The 16,838-nt window shown below is 34.5% G+C and overlaps 1 protein-coding gene across 1 annotated transcript in view; it reads right to left on the bottom strand.

Annotated features, from left to right (window-relative positions):
• XPR1 (xenotropic and polytropic retrovirus receptor 1) overlaps positions 1-16,838 on the bottom strand; it is a 242,107-nt gene that overhangs the window by 39,619 nt on the left and 185,650 nt on the right. Inside the window, exons 8-11 of the mRNA XM_044267224.1 lie at positions 13,909-14,099; positions 13,516-13,695; positions 7,510-7,681; positions 6,180-6,374 (exon numbers count right to left, since the gene is read on the bottom strand). Of these exons, the coding sequence (XP_044123159.1) occupies positions 6,180-6,374; positions 7,510-7,681; positions 13,516-13,695; positions 13,909-14,099 (738 nt within the window). The remainder of the gene's footprint in view (positions 1-6,179; positions 6,375-7,509; positions 7,682-13,515; positions 13,696-13,908; positions 14,100-16,838) is intronic.

Below are 16,838 nucleotides of genomic sequence, written 5' to 3'. Positions count from 1 at the left end.
CAGTATTGGGGTGACTTATTATGTAGTAATAGCTGATTAGTAAACTTATTGTATTATACTATAAAACTCTGAAGGAAATAGATTCATAAATAATCTGCTATTCAAATAAAAGCTAGAATTCATATCCAATAATACATTTGCCTCTTTTTTTTTTCTGATGAGAATATCTAGACACAGTAGTTTTCATTGATTTTTACACTTGCCACCAATGTTCTCATGTAAAATTACATATAACTGAAATAAAAGTTAAAAATTCTGCTTGCAAGCAATTGTCTTTAAATTCCTTTCCAATTAGATAAAATTGTTCCATAAGTTGAATTCATAATGTTCAACTTACTTTAAACATCACAGAGCCTCTTTCTCAGTTTCTAAGCAATACACAGATTATTTTTAAACTTTACACTTTGTAAATGAATTCTTCAAAGCAACATAATTTATATAGAAATGCTACCAAACTACATGGATCAGTTGTATAAGCAACTGAGAAAACAAAGATGACTACAGAAGAGACAACAAAAATGATATCAGGGCATAAGGATATGTGGTGGTTTTTTTAAAGTTTTTTTTTTTAGCATGACAAAGAAGATTTCAAAGGAAATTTAATTTATTCAAAGCTATAATTAGTATTTTTAAAGCAATTTAAGATGAAGTACAAATGGGATTGTTGGTTTATATTTATAAAACCATTTAAAATTAGTATAATGCCAAGTAGATAAAGCTTCTTGAGAAATATGTATAAAAGTGAAATTAATAATCAGTATCTCACATTTGATTGATTTTACCATCAGCAGAATTTAAACCAATATTGGCAAATAATGAATTTTTTTTTTAAAAAGTCTATTTCTTGTCTGGATTAGTTAGGCTAGAGAAATTACAGCAGAATATATCAAATCTCAAAAGGGTTAAAGATTTGAGCTACTTTTAATAATATGCCAAAAGTGAAAGCATTTATCCAAATGAGTCATTTTTAAAATTTTTGTGTGTATGTTTAAAAAAGAAGTTAATGAAACAAAAGTTTCCCTAGAGAATTAGAAAAAAATTATAGTGTTTCTATTATAATATAACAAGTCTAAAATTTGGAAATTCTGGCATAACAGCTTATTATTCAGCGTAGAAACAGAGGTACATACTGACCATTCCCCAGAGAGGAAGCACTTCGGGACTATGTGTACTCACTCAAAACAATGAAATGACTATTTGCACTGAAGGCACTGCACTACTGCTGAGGAATCCTCATTAGGGGGCACAACACCCCTACAGACTGTTAAACAAGAAGGGATCTAGAAGGGCTCGGGGCACTGGAAAACAACCAAGCAAACAAACATAAATGAACTCAGCTTTTAAATGAGCAGAGAATATCTCTGATTTTCCAAGTATTTTTTAAAGTCTAATAGCAAATGCTTGTTAGCAAATGCTAATAAAAAAGTTTAAAGTAAAATATTCAGTATTTTTAAAATAAGGTTTTTTCTATAGATTTAGAGAAAAACAAAGAGCAAAATCCACTGAGAATTTATGAATATTTTAGAATGTTGGAAACTATAAATGAAAAACAGAAAGTCTAACGAAGTGCTCTTTGGGTCCCCCATCAACGGATCAGAAATAACACAATGGCTTTTTCTATTATTGTTCCTCCCACAGGCTTTTTCTTGACAAAGCCAAGGAACCTCAAGGACACACAAAAAACATTCAAAACACTTTCCTGTCTCCTCCAATCCTAATTCCAACAAAAAAAACTTGTAGGAGTTGGCTTCAAATTTAGGCTTGTAATGAAATGTGAATTCTTAAGATATGGAGATTGGCTGCTAGCTGAATTCTTTTGTGTCTAAAATTAATGATGGAAAGTAAAATATACGGAACTTTTAAAATGTGTCTCCTTACTATAACAAGCAAGGGCTAGCAGAAATATTATAATTAGTTCTCTAAAATGGGTCTAAGCCCCTCCTTCGCTGTTAAAAAAAATGATTCTAGGTACAGAGGTAATCCTTGTGCTTCCAGTTTTACAAATCATGCAGCATAGACAACCTTTGAAACAACCTCAGAAATGCCCCCAATAATGCAGTTACTATGGTAACTCTTGTAGGTTAGTTCTCTGAAACGACTCAGACTCCTGAATCTGAACAAGGTTACCTCACCATCTTCTATGCTTTCCACTCCTCATAAAATTTATCATCATTCGATTACAAATTCGATAGAAAAATATCTACCCCATTAACTATACAGAACCTATTTTTCCGGCTCAAGGATTATTTCTGATGTGTATGTTTTCTGATACCTTTTCTCTTGGAACACTATCCAATAAAACAACAGAAATCAAATTCTACTTTTGACCATCACTCAGCTGTCCCTGACTTGTCTTTCCAATTTTTTCCTCTCTGTTTTAGGCTTCTTTGGGGAAAAAAAAAGTGTCAGAAATATTTACTGTGTCAACATTTTATAGATATATAACCAATTAAGATATATAACCAATGGTCCCTCTAAAAAATGCTTGCTTTTAAAAAATTTGACTGTGAGATATGAATCAAGTTTAGTGAGTAAATATCTGTATTACATGAACAAAGAGCCAAACACATTCCTAACTGATACTTGTCCAGTACCACGCCCTCACCCAAGGGATCATCAGGGCTTCCCCTAAAAAGATTCTCCTTATGGAAGTCATACCTATACCAGCTCTAGACAGCAAAGAAAATTCTATTTCATTTAATGATAAATTCCATTTGTATGGCAAGTTAGAGTTTATAAGGTGATTCCATGTACACTATACCTTATTTAATCCTCACAAGAAAAAACAATTTTCCTAATTATTTCTCGAGCATGCTGAGCTAACCAAGGAACATCTGAAATTAAACATCCTATAGTCCTACTCTACTCAAGCTTCTTGGTATATGCACTGTAAACAAAGAAAGTGAATGATTCTAGTGATCAACAAATCATTTTTCCATTTAGTTTATGTTTAATTCTTCACTTTCCTCAGTTTATTTTCAACTTTTTGCTTTCGGTAAGAAAACTTGATAAAACAATAAAAATAATTAATGATGATGGACCACAATGCAACTTTTGTGTATAACTGACGATTTATCTAAATATTGAGTGACACTGCAACAATACAACTTGCATTCTCACATATATGGCTATTTAACAAGGCTTCTCCGAGTTTACTTCTATAAAAACTGAAAAATGAAATAGTAACATAAATTTTTCTCAATGAAAAATGTTTATGTGATAATTATTAAAATTTATAATACATTTGTAATGTTACTTTGACCAGCTATAAATAATAATCAGGGTAATGATGATTATAACACAGGGAGAAAAATCTCTCAGTATCTTCTAGTAACAGGAAATCAATAACTTAATTTTAATTTACATATATATATCAAACAAGTCATTAAAACATAAAATACATAACATTAAAATAAAGTTCAAGGAAAAGAGATGTAAAATTTGTGTCAGAGTTGCTCCACGTTTTTAAAAGATTTTATTTATTCATTTATTTGAGAGCCAGAGAGTGGGAGTGGGGGGAGCAGGAAGAAGATCAGAGGGAGAAGAACAAGCAGACTCCATGTTGAGTGCAGAGCACGATGCTGGGGCTTGATCCTATGACCCTGGGATCAGGAACTTAGCTGAAATCAAGAGTTAGATGCTAAACTGAGTGAACCACCCAGGCGCCCCAAGTTGCTTTATTTTTAAAACAATAAACCATGGGACGCCTGGGTGGCGCAGTTGGTTGGACGACTGCCTCCGGCTCAGGGCGTGATCCTGGAGTCCCGGGATCGAGTCCCACATCAGGCTCCCAGCTCCATGGGGAGTCTGCTTCGCTCTCTGACCTTCTCCTCACTCATTCTCTCTCTCTCAAATAAATAAAATAAAATCTTAAAAAAAAAAAAACAAAAAAAACAATAAACCATGGTAACTATCATGCTTTTATATTTAGACTACCTGGATACACTTAATAAAAATGGTTAGCAGTTTTATTTTAAAATGTGAATATTTGGGCACCTGGGTGGCTCAGTCAGTTGTATCGGCCTTCAGATCATGTCATGATCCCGGGGTCCTGGGGCTGAGCCGCACATCGGGCTCCCTACCCAGCAGGGAGCCTGCTTCTCTCTCTCCCTCAGACCTGCATCTCACCCTGCTTGTGCTCTCTCTCTCTCTCTCTGTGTCAAATAAATAAATAAAATCTTTTAAAAATGAACAAAATAAAATAAAATGTGAATATTTAAGGGGCACCTAGGTGGCTCAGTCAGTTAAGTGTTCAGTTCGGTTTTGGTTCAGGTCATGATCTCAGGGTTTTAAGATCGAACCTTGTCCAGCTCTGTGCTCAGCGCAGTCCGCTCGAGACATACTGTTTCTGCCCTCCCCCTCCCCTGTCAAATAAATATATCTTAAAAAAAATTAAAAAATTGTTTTTGAATAATTAAAATATAATGTAAACTACATTTTAGGAAATTATTTAAACTTAAGATGAGAAGCACCTGGGTGGCTCAGTGAGTTAAGCCTCTGCCTTTGGCTCAGGTCATAATCTCAGGGTCTTGGAATCGAGCCCCACATCAGGCTCTCTGCTCAGTGGGGAGCCTGCTTCCCCCTTTCCCTCTGCCTGCCTCTCTGCCTACTTGTGATCCCTCTCTATGTCAAATAAATAAATAAAATCTTTAAAAAAATAAACTTAAGATAAAAATTTCAGATGTAAATTTTAAAATGTCAGAGAATATAGTTTAAATAATAGTTTAATAAAATAAAAATGATAATAATATCGTTTTAAAAATTCTAAAAAAATAAAATAAAATAAATAAAAATTCTTTGAAGGAATATGTGAGCACAAAAAAAAAGTCTGAAGATCACAATACAATCCAAACCATGCTTTTAGCTTTAGGTTATTAAATGTGAGCTGGCACAGATTTGAGGAATTAATATTTTCTGCTTCATCCTGAATAGTATCAGTATAGTTAAAGATAACTTATATCCTAAAATATTCAACCAAAACCACTTTGTTACCCAGCATGGGAGAAAACTAAAGGGCTCTTAAGGCATAATGTACCATGTATCAAATCAGTTGTCTGACTTATAAATTGTCTAGTAACAACCTTGTGAATCATGATGCTTGCCCAGACTAAAGAATAGCGTTCCTTAGCAGGAGTTAAAATTAAGGGAGCTTTCAGGATGGGTTTCTCTCACGGAAGCACTCAGTTAAATTATATCATTTAATCAGAATGCCTACATAATGATAAAATTATTGGCTGCATTATCAATATTACTGCAGAATCTACTGCAAAAAGTGGAAGTATGCTAAAAAGTGTTCTACTAGACCAAACTGCAAGCCTCACGAAAACACTAGTACCCCAGGCTTTCAAGACCATCAGACATACTTCAGCTAAGTAGCTAGGAGCTACTAGTTAAGGCTCCTAAAATACAGTATTTCAATTCAAAAAAGTCACTGAAAAGAAATTACTTAAGTATTAAAAAATAATTATAATAATTTCAATAAGTAACACTTCTTTACCACCCACAGATGAGGGTGCAGCCTCAAAGGGGTGGGCTGATAGCTGATTTAAATAGACAAAGACAGAATGCATTTTAGTAAAAGCAAGCAAGAGGTTTGATTGACAGTTCTTGGAAAAAGGTTAAAAATTCAAAAGAACTGACTGCATGTGGCTCAGAACCTAAAAGCTTTTTTCTCCTCCCAACAGAAGAGCAGTCTCAAGTAATAACTGGTTGCTATGGAGATAAGAAACTAGAGAGATCAGAGAACTCAATTTGCAGTTAAATGGGCTGGAAACAATCCTTACTACTTGGTGAAGGAATGCGATTAAAAAATATACATGATTGCCAGAGGGAATCTTTTTCACCTAGCATTTCCCAACCTCATTAATGAACAAGGGTCTAAAAAACCAAATGAAAGCCCAAGGTGTCTAAGATAGAGCACATTAAACATAATCAGGATTTTACACATTATCACAAATCCTTCCTCTTCTGGATGACTTTGACTCTTTTTGGCGGTACATGTTAGTAAGTCCTGGAATGAGACTAAAATTTTGTTCAAGAACAAAGTAGTATAAGTGAGGGGATTCCAACTTCAATGGAAAAAAGAGCATGACAAATGGAAGAGTAACCAAAGTAAGAAACAGATATAAGTAGTGAAAAATCTTCGGGTTTTAAAAGATCTCTTTGCAGTCACAGAATACCTTTGTGAGTGCTGTACAGGGCCGCAAACGTGACCGTGAAGAAAGTTGTGGAGTACTTCCCAGCATTGACCAAGTGAGGGAAGGCCCTCTTTGTGTCCCGATACCGGCGCAGGCACTGGATGAAACGAAGCCACGCGGGAACGCACTGAACAATGGCCCGCACGCCATATGAGTATTTGTGGCAAATTTCGGGTTCTGTGAAGATTTCAAAAGAGAAAAAATTGTAATTTAAGAGAATAACCTGTTCAGATCATTTCACTATATATTATAACCACTATCAAAAGTCCATAAAAGCAAGAATCCTGTGTTTCAGAATCTCTTTTTTGCAACTACTACGTTCTCAAACTTTCTAGTGATAGATAAGTCAAGGAAAGAAGGCAACTCCATAGGGTGAACCGACAGGGAAAAATCTGCCCTCTCATATTTCAGACTACCTGTTCTGAATCACTTTCTTTGCAATGTGATAAAACTATAGGAAAATTAGAAGATGAGTACACTAATTAAAGGAAAAATGTTAGTTCCATAATTTAATACATCTGGAAAACATACAAATATCACTGATGACGCTAGTTAATTTCATGAACTCCAAAGTGCCATAATTTATGGCAATGGGTTATACACACTCTACTCCACCCTTTTTAAATGAAGAGCAGAGTTTTTATTTTTAAATGAGAAGAATGGAGTTGGTAAATCAAATTTTCTTCAAATTCTGAGGATGCATTATAGTGTGATCAAGCTGCAACAGAGTTGTGGTCTGCTGGCAATCAATGAAAATGTGTTGCCACTGGCTTTATTAACTTTTATTAGATGTTACATAATATGTCTAAATTTGGTCTTTGACATTAAGGCAAAATTCCTTAATAATTTGAACTCCTGGCATACACCAAGCATGGGGAAAAGAGCCAGAAGAAAAAACAAGATCCCCAGTAAGAATTAAAAAACAATGCATAATGACTTTCTCAAAGCATGTGATCCTTCTCTAAATAATCAGTATTTTTGCTCATAATACAGCAATACTGTAATGGAAACTGTTGGCATTAAAGCATTTGTGATATAACTACCAATGTACTAGAATTTTTTTTTTTTTTGGTTTTAAAATTCTTTTAAGTGTAAGTTGCAAATCTCTTGGCAAATGGATGGCTAAAATCATAACATAATTTAAGAGCCAAATTGTATCAGATAAAGAGATTGCTAAAAGAGTGCCAAATACATTTAATTAAGTTTGTAATATTATTGGATGAATTTTCCCCATGATCTTAAATTTCTCATTCCCAATATTTCTTGATTTACGTTGGCAGTTTAGAGGTATGGACGCACATTCATACCCTACCTTCTGAATTATTTGGCAACAGGCCCCCACTTTCATCCCATTTGAGCTCAAAACTGTAGAAGCAGATCATATATTCCAGGTCCATCAATATCACTGAAAGGCTGTTCAGTTGATCGGCCAGCCAGAAATCAGCAAAGCCTACTTTATGGAAGGGGGCTGTAAATACTCGAAACTGGGGGAATGAAAAAAAATTTAAAAACACAGAAACAAGAAAATTCATATTAAATTTCTCTAATTTTTGTCTGACCATGCAGCATGATTACTTTAGCTGATAAAATGGAAACCAATGAACCAATCACTAACACAGGGAGGGACCTGGCAACAGTGGCTAGGTTGAGCATTAGTAGTGAAGGGAATGAGTTGAAGAGATAACCAAGAAAGGAAATTAAAGTAGGATAGAGAAGGCAGGAATAGCTATAGTTAGAAAGCAGAGAGGGTGGGAAGAGTTGAAGCTGAAAGCAAAGGGTGGCAGAAGATGGAAGCACAGAGAGTATGTCTAGTGTTAGGCTATAGGGTAAATTTTGCTAGGGACCCATGTGCTATGATAATTTCTGGAATATCCTCCCATCTTAGTTGCGATGAGAGCTTAGCTAACTGAATACAAAGCTCTTCTTTGCCTACAAGGGAGAGGAAAGGAAGAATGGTACATCACCTGAAGCATGCCTCCCTATTCTCTAAATCAAAGTCACTTTTAATTCACTAATGTCTTGTTAATAATGGTATTTATCTTGAAATTATGCCATAAAAATCATCAAATCATATCCCCACTCTTATAAAACAATGTCAAATGAATTCAGATTAAATTTACTGTGTACTAATCCATGCTATATATTTCTCTCATAATGTATTTTTCATAATCCATTAACTAAAGCAATTCTATGAGCCTGATACTATTCATATCCCCCTTTTACAGATGACCTTGAACAAACTCATCCTGACCTATTCTGTGGAAGAATGTTTAGCAATGCAAAGGGAAATCTGGCACTGCAGAGAGAGAAAGACTTAGATACTAATGTAACCATTAGAAACAGGCTCCAATTGTGCAGAATGCCTTGAGAGGCCCTAAGGAAAGTGAAGATGGGATGAAGGCAGTTTTTACCCTCAACCTGTCAGACCCTTTCTATCTCAAACAGGTAAAAATGAACTCCTAATACAAGGAATTCTCACAGAGCAGCAGTTTTGAGAATTAAAATTACAGATCTCTTACCATCTAGCTATATTCATTTAGTAGACATATTAAGCATGGGAGACTAATGGCTCTTTCCCCTCACACTAGGCTGGTTCTTTCTATTTGTTTTGTAAACATTTCTCTTTATTATTTGACGGAGATAAATGGCTATATTATGAATCCATCCTGGACACCAACTATCTATGAAAGGTATTGGACTGGGTCTTTGGAAATTAGTCCAGATCTCTGCAGGGCATAGTACAGGCTTTGCAATATTTTCTGGAGCTGATATATTTTGAGTTCATGGCTCAATTTCTTGATCATTCTCTTGCTCTTTTAATAAGTTGTACAATAACCCAGAGAGAGAAGCTATATCATTTGCAACCATAAAGTTTTTTGGGGGGTGGGGTAAGGAGTGGGGGCTTAGTGGTTGAGATCTTAGTTAACTAGGCATGAAGAGGTTCTGGTACCAGTTTATATAGTATTTTAAGAAACTCTGGGGTGCAGAGCAGACTTTAAAGATTCAAAGAGAGAGAACAAGAGGATAATTCAAGATATAACATCAAAAGGATCAGGAAATCTAACTCAATCCCTAGTCATGGACTTTCGTGAAAACGATAGTGTAGAGCAAATTTCTTGTGGACATGAGACAGGCTATCATCCCTCTCATAATCTGCCAAATCCAGCCTCAAAAGCTAGCTAATAAAGGAAAACCTCCTTAAGAGCAGAAGAGGAGAATGCACTAAGAGATAGGGAAATGGGATTACAAAAGAAAGGGAATGCCATGAAAATAGAAACTGGAGGGGAAAATTTACAGAAGAGAGAAAATGAAAAAAGGAAAAAAGGAGGGGATAGTAAATGTTGGTATAATACAACTAAGGAAGGAATCAATATAATTATAGACATACAACATTTAACAAAGATTAATTATTACCAAATGTCAGCCATTGTGGAAGTACAGAGATAAATAAAACATAGTTTCTACTCTCAAGGAACCAAAGTCTGGTTGGGTAAATAGGTACCTAAAGACATAATGACAGCACTGTGTAATAAGTGCTATTACAGATAGATACACAAAATATCCTAGAAATACAAAGAAGGGAGAGCAAGTAGCTCTGTCAGAGATAGGGTAGAGGTGAGGGGGGATAGAAAATAAACAGATCATACTTAACTCCTGACATTTACACATAGTCAGATTCTTCTTATATTTATCTGAATTCCCTTTTTTGAGTAAGGAGAATTCTCCTCTTTCCGTTCTAATTCTGGCTAAAGGCTTCCAACTTCTACATTGTGATTTTGATTAAAAGGATAATGATTCACTGGGTAACAGTATTAAGAAAGCTAGCAACAATTCAAAAAAATCTGGTGTTTCACCCACATACACAAAAAGCCACTAATAAGGTATTACAAAGGATATACGCTAACATCATTTTCTAAGTTAATGCAGATAGTTAAGAAAATGAAGTTTAATTTCTACTTTTAGAGGTTTGTGAATAATCACACTCTTTGATTTTTATATTCTTTAATTTGAACCACTAGATCAAAGTTAAACACCTTAGGTAAGGTCACTATCAGGTCTCACTGTTAAATGGCAGTGGTTAAGAGTATGGATTGTAGAACCAGACTGCCTAGGCTCAGTTCCAGCTCCGTTACTTACTGGCTATGCATTTAACTCCTTTGAAATTGGGTTTCCTCATTTATAAAATGTTGATTGATAGAACCAACTTCAAGGTTATTAAAGGATGAAATAAATTAGCACATTAAAATGTCCAGAAAAGCACACTATTTAATGAGAATACCTATTCTCACAGTAGAGACATGCATACTTTACTATAAAACAAAAGAAATTATTGGAAAAATCAATTTCCAAATTATATAGGAAAGGACTTTATTTTTATTTTTTTTAAAGATTTATTTATTTATTTATTTGACAGAGAGAGAGAGAGAGAGAGAGATCACAAGTAGGCAGAGAGGCAGGCAGAGAGAGAGAGAGAGAGGAGGAAGCAGGCTCCCCACCGAGCAGAGAGCCCGATGCAGGACTTGATCCCAGGACCCTGAGATCATGACCTGAGCTGAAGGCAGAGGCTTAACCCACTGAGCCACCCAGGCGCCCCAGGAAAGGACTTTAATTTAAAAACTTTTAAGTAGCTTAGAGATGCCTGGGTGACTCAGTTGGTTTAGTATCTGACTCTTGGTTTTGGGTCAGGTCATGATCTTGGGATCCTAGGATGGAGCTCCACATTGGGCTCTATGCTCAGTGTAGATTCTGCTTAGGACTCTCTTCTTCTGCCCCTTTCCCCCAAACTCTCTTCCTCTTTCTCTAAAATAAATCAATAAATCTTAAAAAAAATATGTTAAGTAGCCTTTTAGAATTAATTTTTTTTTTAAAAGAAAATATGAGTCATTGCTTATGTTTCCCAGTTGGATTTCCAACTAGGATAAATATAGATCTGCAGAGATTTATGACCTAATTAATGCAAATAAGCTACTAATTTGACATGTAAGTATCAAAATAAATGAATTTCTAATAAAATTTTTTTAGCTTTTTGGTGATTTATAGCATATAAATTCCACAGATTCAGATTTAAATATGATTATAAATGACATCAAGTGTCTACCACTATGGCTAAGTGACATATATTCTTTTCCACTGAAAATTAAAGGAAAAAAATGAAGGAAATATACTTTTACTTTACAATGAGCCTTTTAAAAAAGAGAAATATAACTAGGGTGGAAATATTTTTGTTAATTCACTAGATATAAGTCTCAGGTTAAGTTTTCTCAGTAAGATCTGAATTAAAATAAGTTAATAGGTCAATTAATATTAAGATGCTCTATAAACATTTTTCCTGTATACAATTATTATTACAAATATAACAAACCATAGTGCTTCTTTGTCATTTCACTGCTTCTGATGGTGCATTTTACTATTCTGTTATTCCTTATTATATTATCACTGCCAACCTATTCCATCAATAAGTCCTCATTTATTAGCACACAGCAGATGCATCGATAAATGTCTGCTCAATGGGGAATCGTTCTGCTAATAGGACTAACTGGTCATGCATGAATCATAGCTTATTATTTAAATAGAGAAGGATGCACTGGGGAAATGCTCATTTACACACAATGTACACAATGGTATTATTCTGTTACTGCAATAATGCAAACCATATTAATGTCTGAGTTTTCTGAGTCTTTCAGACCTCATTTCAAAGTAACTATATAGAGATTTCACAATAGTTGAGGCAGAAGATAATAGGTATTTATAATCTTAAAGTTATTTCCTTCTAACCAGAAGAATACTACATATTTATGCAACTAAGTTTTACAATTCTACAAAATCTAGCAATAAAATGACAAATGCTCTCAAAATAAAAAGGTAATCTAATATGGTACTAACTGGACATGATTTATTTTTAATATAAATTTCAAAAAAACTGGTTCAAATTTTTCTGTCATAAAAAAAAGTCCTTTAAAAGCATGTTTTCTAAATGATGACCAAATGTATGCAAGGTAATTTCATACTTTTCAAAATACCTTGTATATCTAAGTTCCACACTTAGACCCAAAGTTAGGCCTAGTGGTGCTATACTTAATGGGAATGATTTGCTCTTTTATTTATTATATTTACTGAAACTGGAGGAAAAGAGGGATATTCTCAATTTGTGATAAAAATGCTACTGGAAGAAATAAGAAATACAAATAAATAATAATCAACTTAGGGGGGGAAAAAAATTAAGGAAATCTGGGCCATTTTCTTTTCCTGACTGCTATACATACTTAACCTGTACTATAACATAACTAGCTCTTGTGTGCTTACTATGTTTTTTAATAGGAAAGCCATAATTTATGTCTTCAGATTTAAAAAAATTTAATGCTAGATATAGGAAATGTACTGGTAAGAACAAAAAAAAACCTCTGCTAAACTTAATGGTCATATAAAAGGGAAAAGAAGTTAAAACTACAATTTTCAAGGCAGTATACTTTCTAAGGTAGAAAAAAAAGTAAGACAATAACTATAAGAATTCTGAAAGTATGTGTACAGTCTAGTTAGTTTAATCACTAATCTTCACTTTACTGTTAGTTGTCATTCACAACCTAAGAAACAAGTACAGGAGAGCATTCCTGATTACTTTTGAAAATAGAGCTGGTTTAACTCAGGAGTAAGCAAAAGTCCTTCCCCAAGCTATATTTACACTATCACAAAAAATAACAGTAGCTATTTTTGCAAGAAATTCTATATACTATTGCTGACACTGTGTGATTTTGAGATCATTAAGAAGTAGGTAAAGTGGAAAAAGAAATGCAATTTATTATAAACAATAATCAAAATCAGTTTCTCAAATTAAAGATGTCAATCTGATAAGATACTCTTACTGATTTTAGAGAACTAATCTTTTATAAAATAAAAATGGTTCACTACTGCTATCAATTTACAGGAAAATAATAGCTTCACCACTTCTAAAAAAAAGAAATTCAAAGAGTTCTACATATTATCACAGCTGGTTAAATAATTTGTATTTAAAAGTACTTAAATTGATCATGAATTAATTATTATTAATTTGCAAAATCATTTCATATCTGGACACTTCATCCTCTTTTTTAGGAGGAAAAAAAATGCATGAGTATTTTTCCCAGGGCCACTGCACAGTACAATATAAGGTGTACCAATTACACTATATTCTACGCCCCTGGCTCTAGAGCACCACTCACATAGACTATGAAGTGAACCATGCTTTCTGGAGTTGCACAATACAGCAGACTGGGTTTCCACCTGGAGGAAGCCAATGACCAATATGCCACTCTAAAAATGGTAGACAAATTTCTGGACTTACCAGCAGTTTAAGCAGCCAAAACCGGGACTTGTAATAGAAAGTTTTGGTGGGGTTGATAAGAAAGAAAACCATAAATCCGTAAAGGACAAGTGGATACACATATGTGGGGATGACACTAATTGGAGCAAAGAAGCATGCCAGAAGGCTCAGGCACCACAATATACCAAGGAATCCAGCAATCTGATGAAGGATGGGAAAGACAAAGAGAAAATTGTTATTTTTATTTTTACCATTACTCAGATACATCTTTAATAAAACAAAGGTAGGATAAAAATTTAGATACTATGTCAATAATCTTCTTCAAGTAGAAGGTGGATTTCAGTATCCACGAAAACAGCTATATATAGCTAATGTGAAATAAATTCATGAGACTTTGTATCTTGCTTTGATTACCTCAAAAAGATGCTGATGAGACAAATTGCTTCTTGGATTAAGTTCAAAGATGAGCACATGATTCACTCCAGCCTGTCTCCAACCATATGTGTTGATGCCCAGTAGAAAAAGGAATTCAATCAAGAGAAAGCCACCTCGATAGATTCTTATCAAGGGCCATATACTTCTATCTGTTTCAAGTTTAAATACAGCTGAAAAAAAATCAATTAATTGGTGAGTTAGAAAATTCATAATGTCTCCTCTAGTTATCTTTTTTCTTAATATTCAATGACACAATCTTTGGTATAAAAAGCTTTTTACAAATAAAACCTAAGCCTAGATCATCTCAAGAGCATGAGAAACTTGCTTCCACATTCTTTCCCTTTTTTATTTCACTCTGCAAAATTTCACCAGAATAATTTTCCTAAACCTTCACATTTGGCACGTTAGTCCATTGTTCCATTAGTTTCTTAGATTATAGAGAATAAGAGCAAAATTGTTTAAAACCAAAAGATCAGTTCTGTCAGCTAAGTACTTCTGGCATGATATAACTTCTCTGGCTTTGCTCTCTCTCTTATTAAACTGATTATAGTAATACTTATCTCATAGAGTTGCTGTGAAAATTAAGACATAGTATGCATGAAAGCAATTGAAAATAAAAGCAAGTGAACAAGGTAATGTCATATTAATGGTAACAGTATTTATAGAATACTTACTATGTGCTAAGGATTGTTCTCTATTTTTACATGTAAAAATTCATTTAATCCTCCCACTGGTTCTATGAGTTAAAAACTATTCTCCCCCTTTCACTGGTGAGGAAATTATAGCCCAGAGAGGCTGAGTAATTTGCTCAGGATTACCAATCAAGTAGAGGGCAGAACCAGGATTTTAACTCAGACAGTTCTGCTCCAAACCCCACAGGGTCTTTTTTTTTTTTAAATTTTTAAAATATTTTATTTATTTATTATATGAGAGAGAGAGCACGAGAGAGGGGTAGGTTTAGAGGGAGAAGCAGACTCCTTGCAGAGCACGGAGCCTGATGCGGGACTCAAATCTGGGACTCCAAGATCATGACCTGAGCTGAAGGCAGTCCCTTAACCAACTGAGCCACCCAGGTACCCCAAACCCCACAGTCTTAACCATTACATTCTATTGTCCGTATGCCCATAAAAATGTTCAGTACCACTGTTACTTGGTAATACTCTAATAGCTACAATGTTCAAACACCTTAGCCTTGTAATTCAAGTTCTTCACCACAAACTGGTCTTCAACTCACTCTTCTTTAACCCACAGTGCTCTTTTTAAACATTAATTCTTATCTCCTGGTGCATTTTATTAGTCTTTCACAAATTTGCTTTTTCATATTGGCTTATATTGCCCCATACCTAAAATTACCTTGTACCTTCTCTCCACCAATTCACATTCTACTTAATATTAAAAGCCAAATCCTTACCTATTCATAAATTTATTGAATCATTGTTTCATTTTGAACCCACTATGTGCCAAATATTTCAATTTGGCTAAAGATTTCTCGGTTTTCTATATAACCACAAAATTATTTATTAGACTCATTTGAAATTTGATGATATACTATCTTATCCTTAATTTAAATAACTACTTACTTCTTAACTTTATATTTTCTATAGTACATAGCATATTTAATAATTTAAAAATAACAGGGTAGAAAAAGCCTTTGCTTTGGAGTCAAATATTGTAGACCAGGGCGCCTGGGTGGCTCAGTGTTCATGATCTCAGGGTCCTGGGATCGAGTCCTGCATCGGGCCCTCTGCTCAGCAGGGGGCCTGCTTCCCTTCCCCTCTCTCTGCCTGCCTCTCTGCCTACTGTGATCTCTCTCTGTCAAATAAATAAGTAAAATCTTAAAAAAAAAATATTGTAGACCAGAATTCAAATCATAGCTACTCGAGGTAAAATTATTTTATATCTCCGTTTCCTTATTGGTCAATGGTGATAATATCAATTCTCATGAGTTTGTCAAGAAGATTAATATGACCAAAGACTCAAAGATGGCAGAGGAGGAGACCATAGTTTTGTTTGGTCCCAGAAATTCACTGAGATAGCTTTGAAATCATTCTGAACACCTGCAAACTCAATAGGAGACCTAAGAAAAGAACTGCTGCAATTCTACAAATAGAAAAATGATCACTTCTCTGAGAATGACAAGGAAAAACTCACCTGACAAAAGAGAATAAGAGGCAGTACTGACTGCTTGATTTGTATTAATTAGGTACTACTGTACCTAATCAGTACTGATATAAGTAAGAAGTCAGAACTAGAGATCAGAATAATGATTATAAAGGTACTAGTGGGGCTTCAAAAAGCATAGAATACACTAGAGAATCCCTTTCTAGAGAAATAAAAGAACTAAAATCTAATCACGTCAAAATTGAAAAGGCTATTAGTGATATTTGACAAAAAAAAGGAAGCTCTAACTGCTAGGATAAATGAGGCAGAAGACAGAATTAGTGATATAAAAGACAAAATGATGGAGAATAAACAAGCTGAAAAAAGAGAGATAAACAACTACTGGATCACAAGGGGAGGAATCGAGAGATAATGATACCTAAAGTGAAAAAATATTAGAACAGTTGGGATCCCAGAAGAAGAAAGAGAGAGAGGGGGGCAGAAGATACACTGAAGCAAATTATAATGGAGAATTTCCCTAATTTGGGGAGGAAACAGGCATCAAAATACAGAAGACACAGAAAACACCCTTCAAAATCTATAAAAACGAGCCAACACCCCAACATATAATAATGACACTTGCAAGTCTCAGAGATAAAGCTAAAATCCAAAAGTAGTTCAGGACAAGAGGTCTGTAACCTATGATGGTACAAAGATTAGATTGGCAGCAGACCTATCCACAGAGACCTGGAAGGCCAGAAATGGCAGGATATATTCATGGTGCTAAATGAGAAATTTAGGCAGCCAAG

Source organism: Neovison vison, chromosome 10 (assembly GCF_020171115.1).
Source record: "Neovison vison isolate M4711 chromosome 10, ASM_NN_V1, whole genome shotgun sequence".
Classification (NCBI taxonomy): domain Eukaryota; kingdom Metazoa; phylum Chordata; class Mammalia; order Carnivora; family Mustelidae; genus Neogale; species Neogale vison.
The sequence above is the reverse complement of the archived record's forward strand: the minus strand, read 5'-3'. Positions and strand labels throughout refer to the sequence as shown.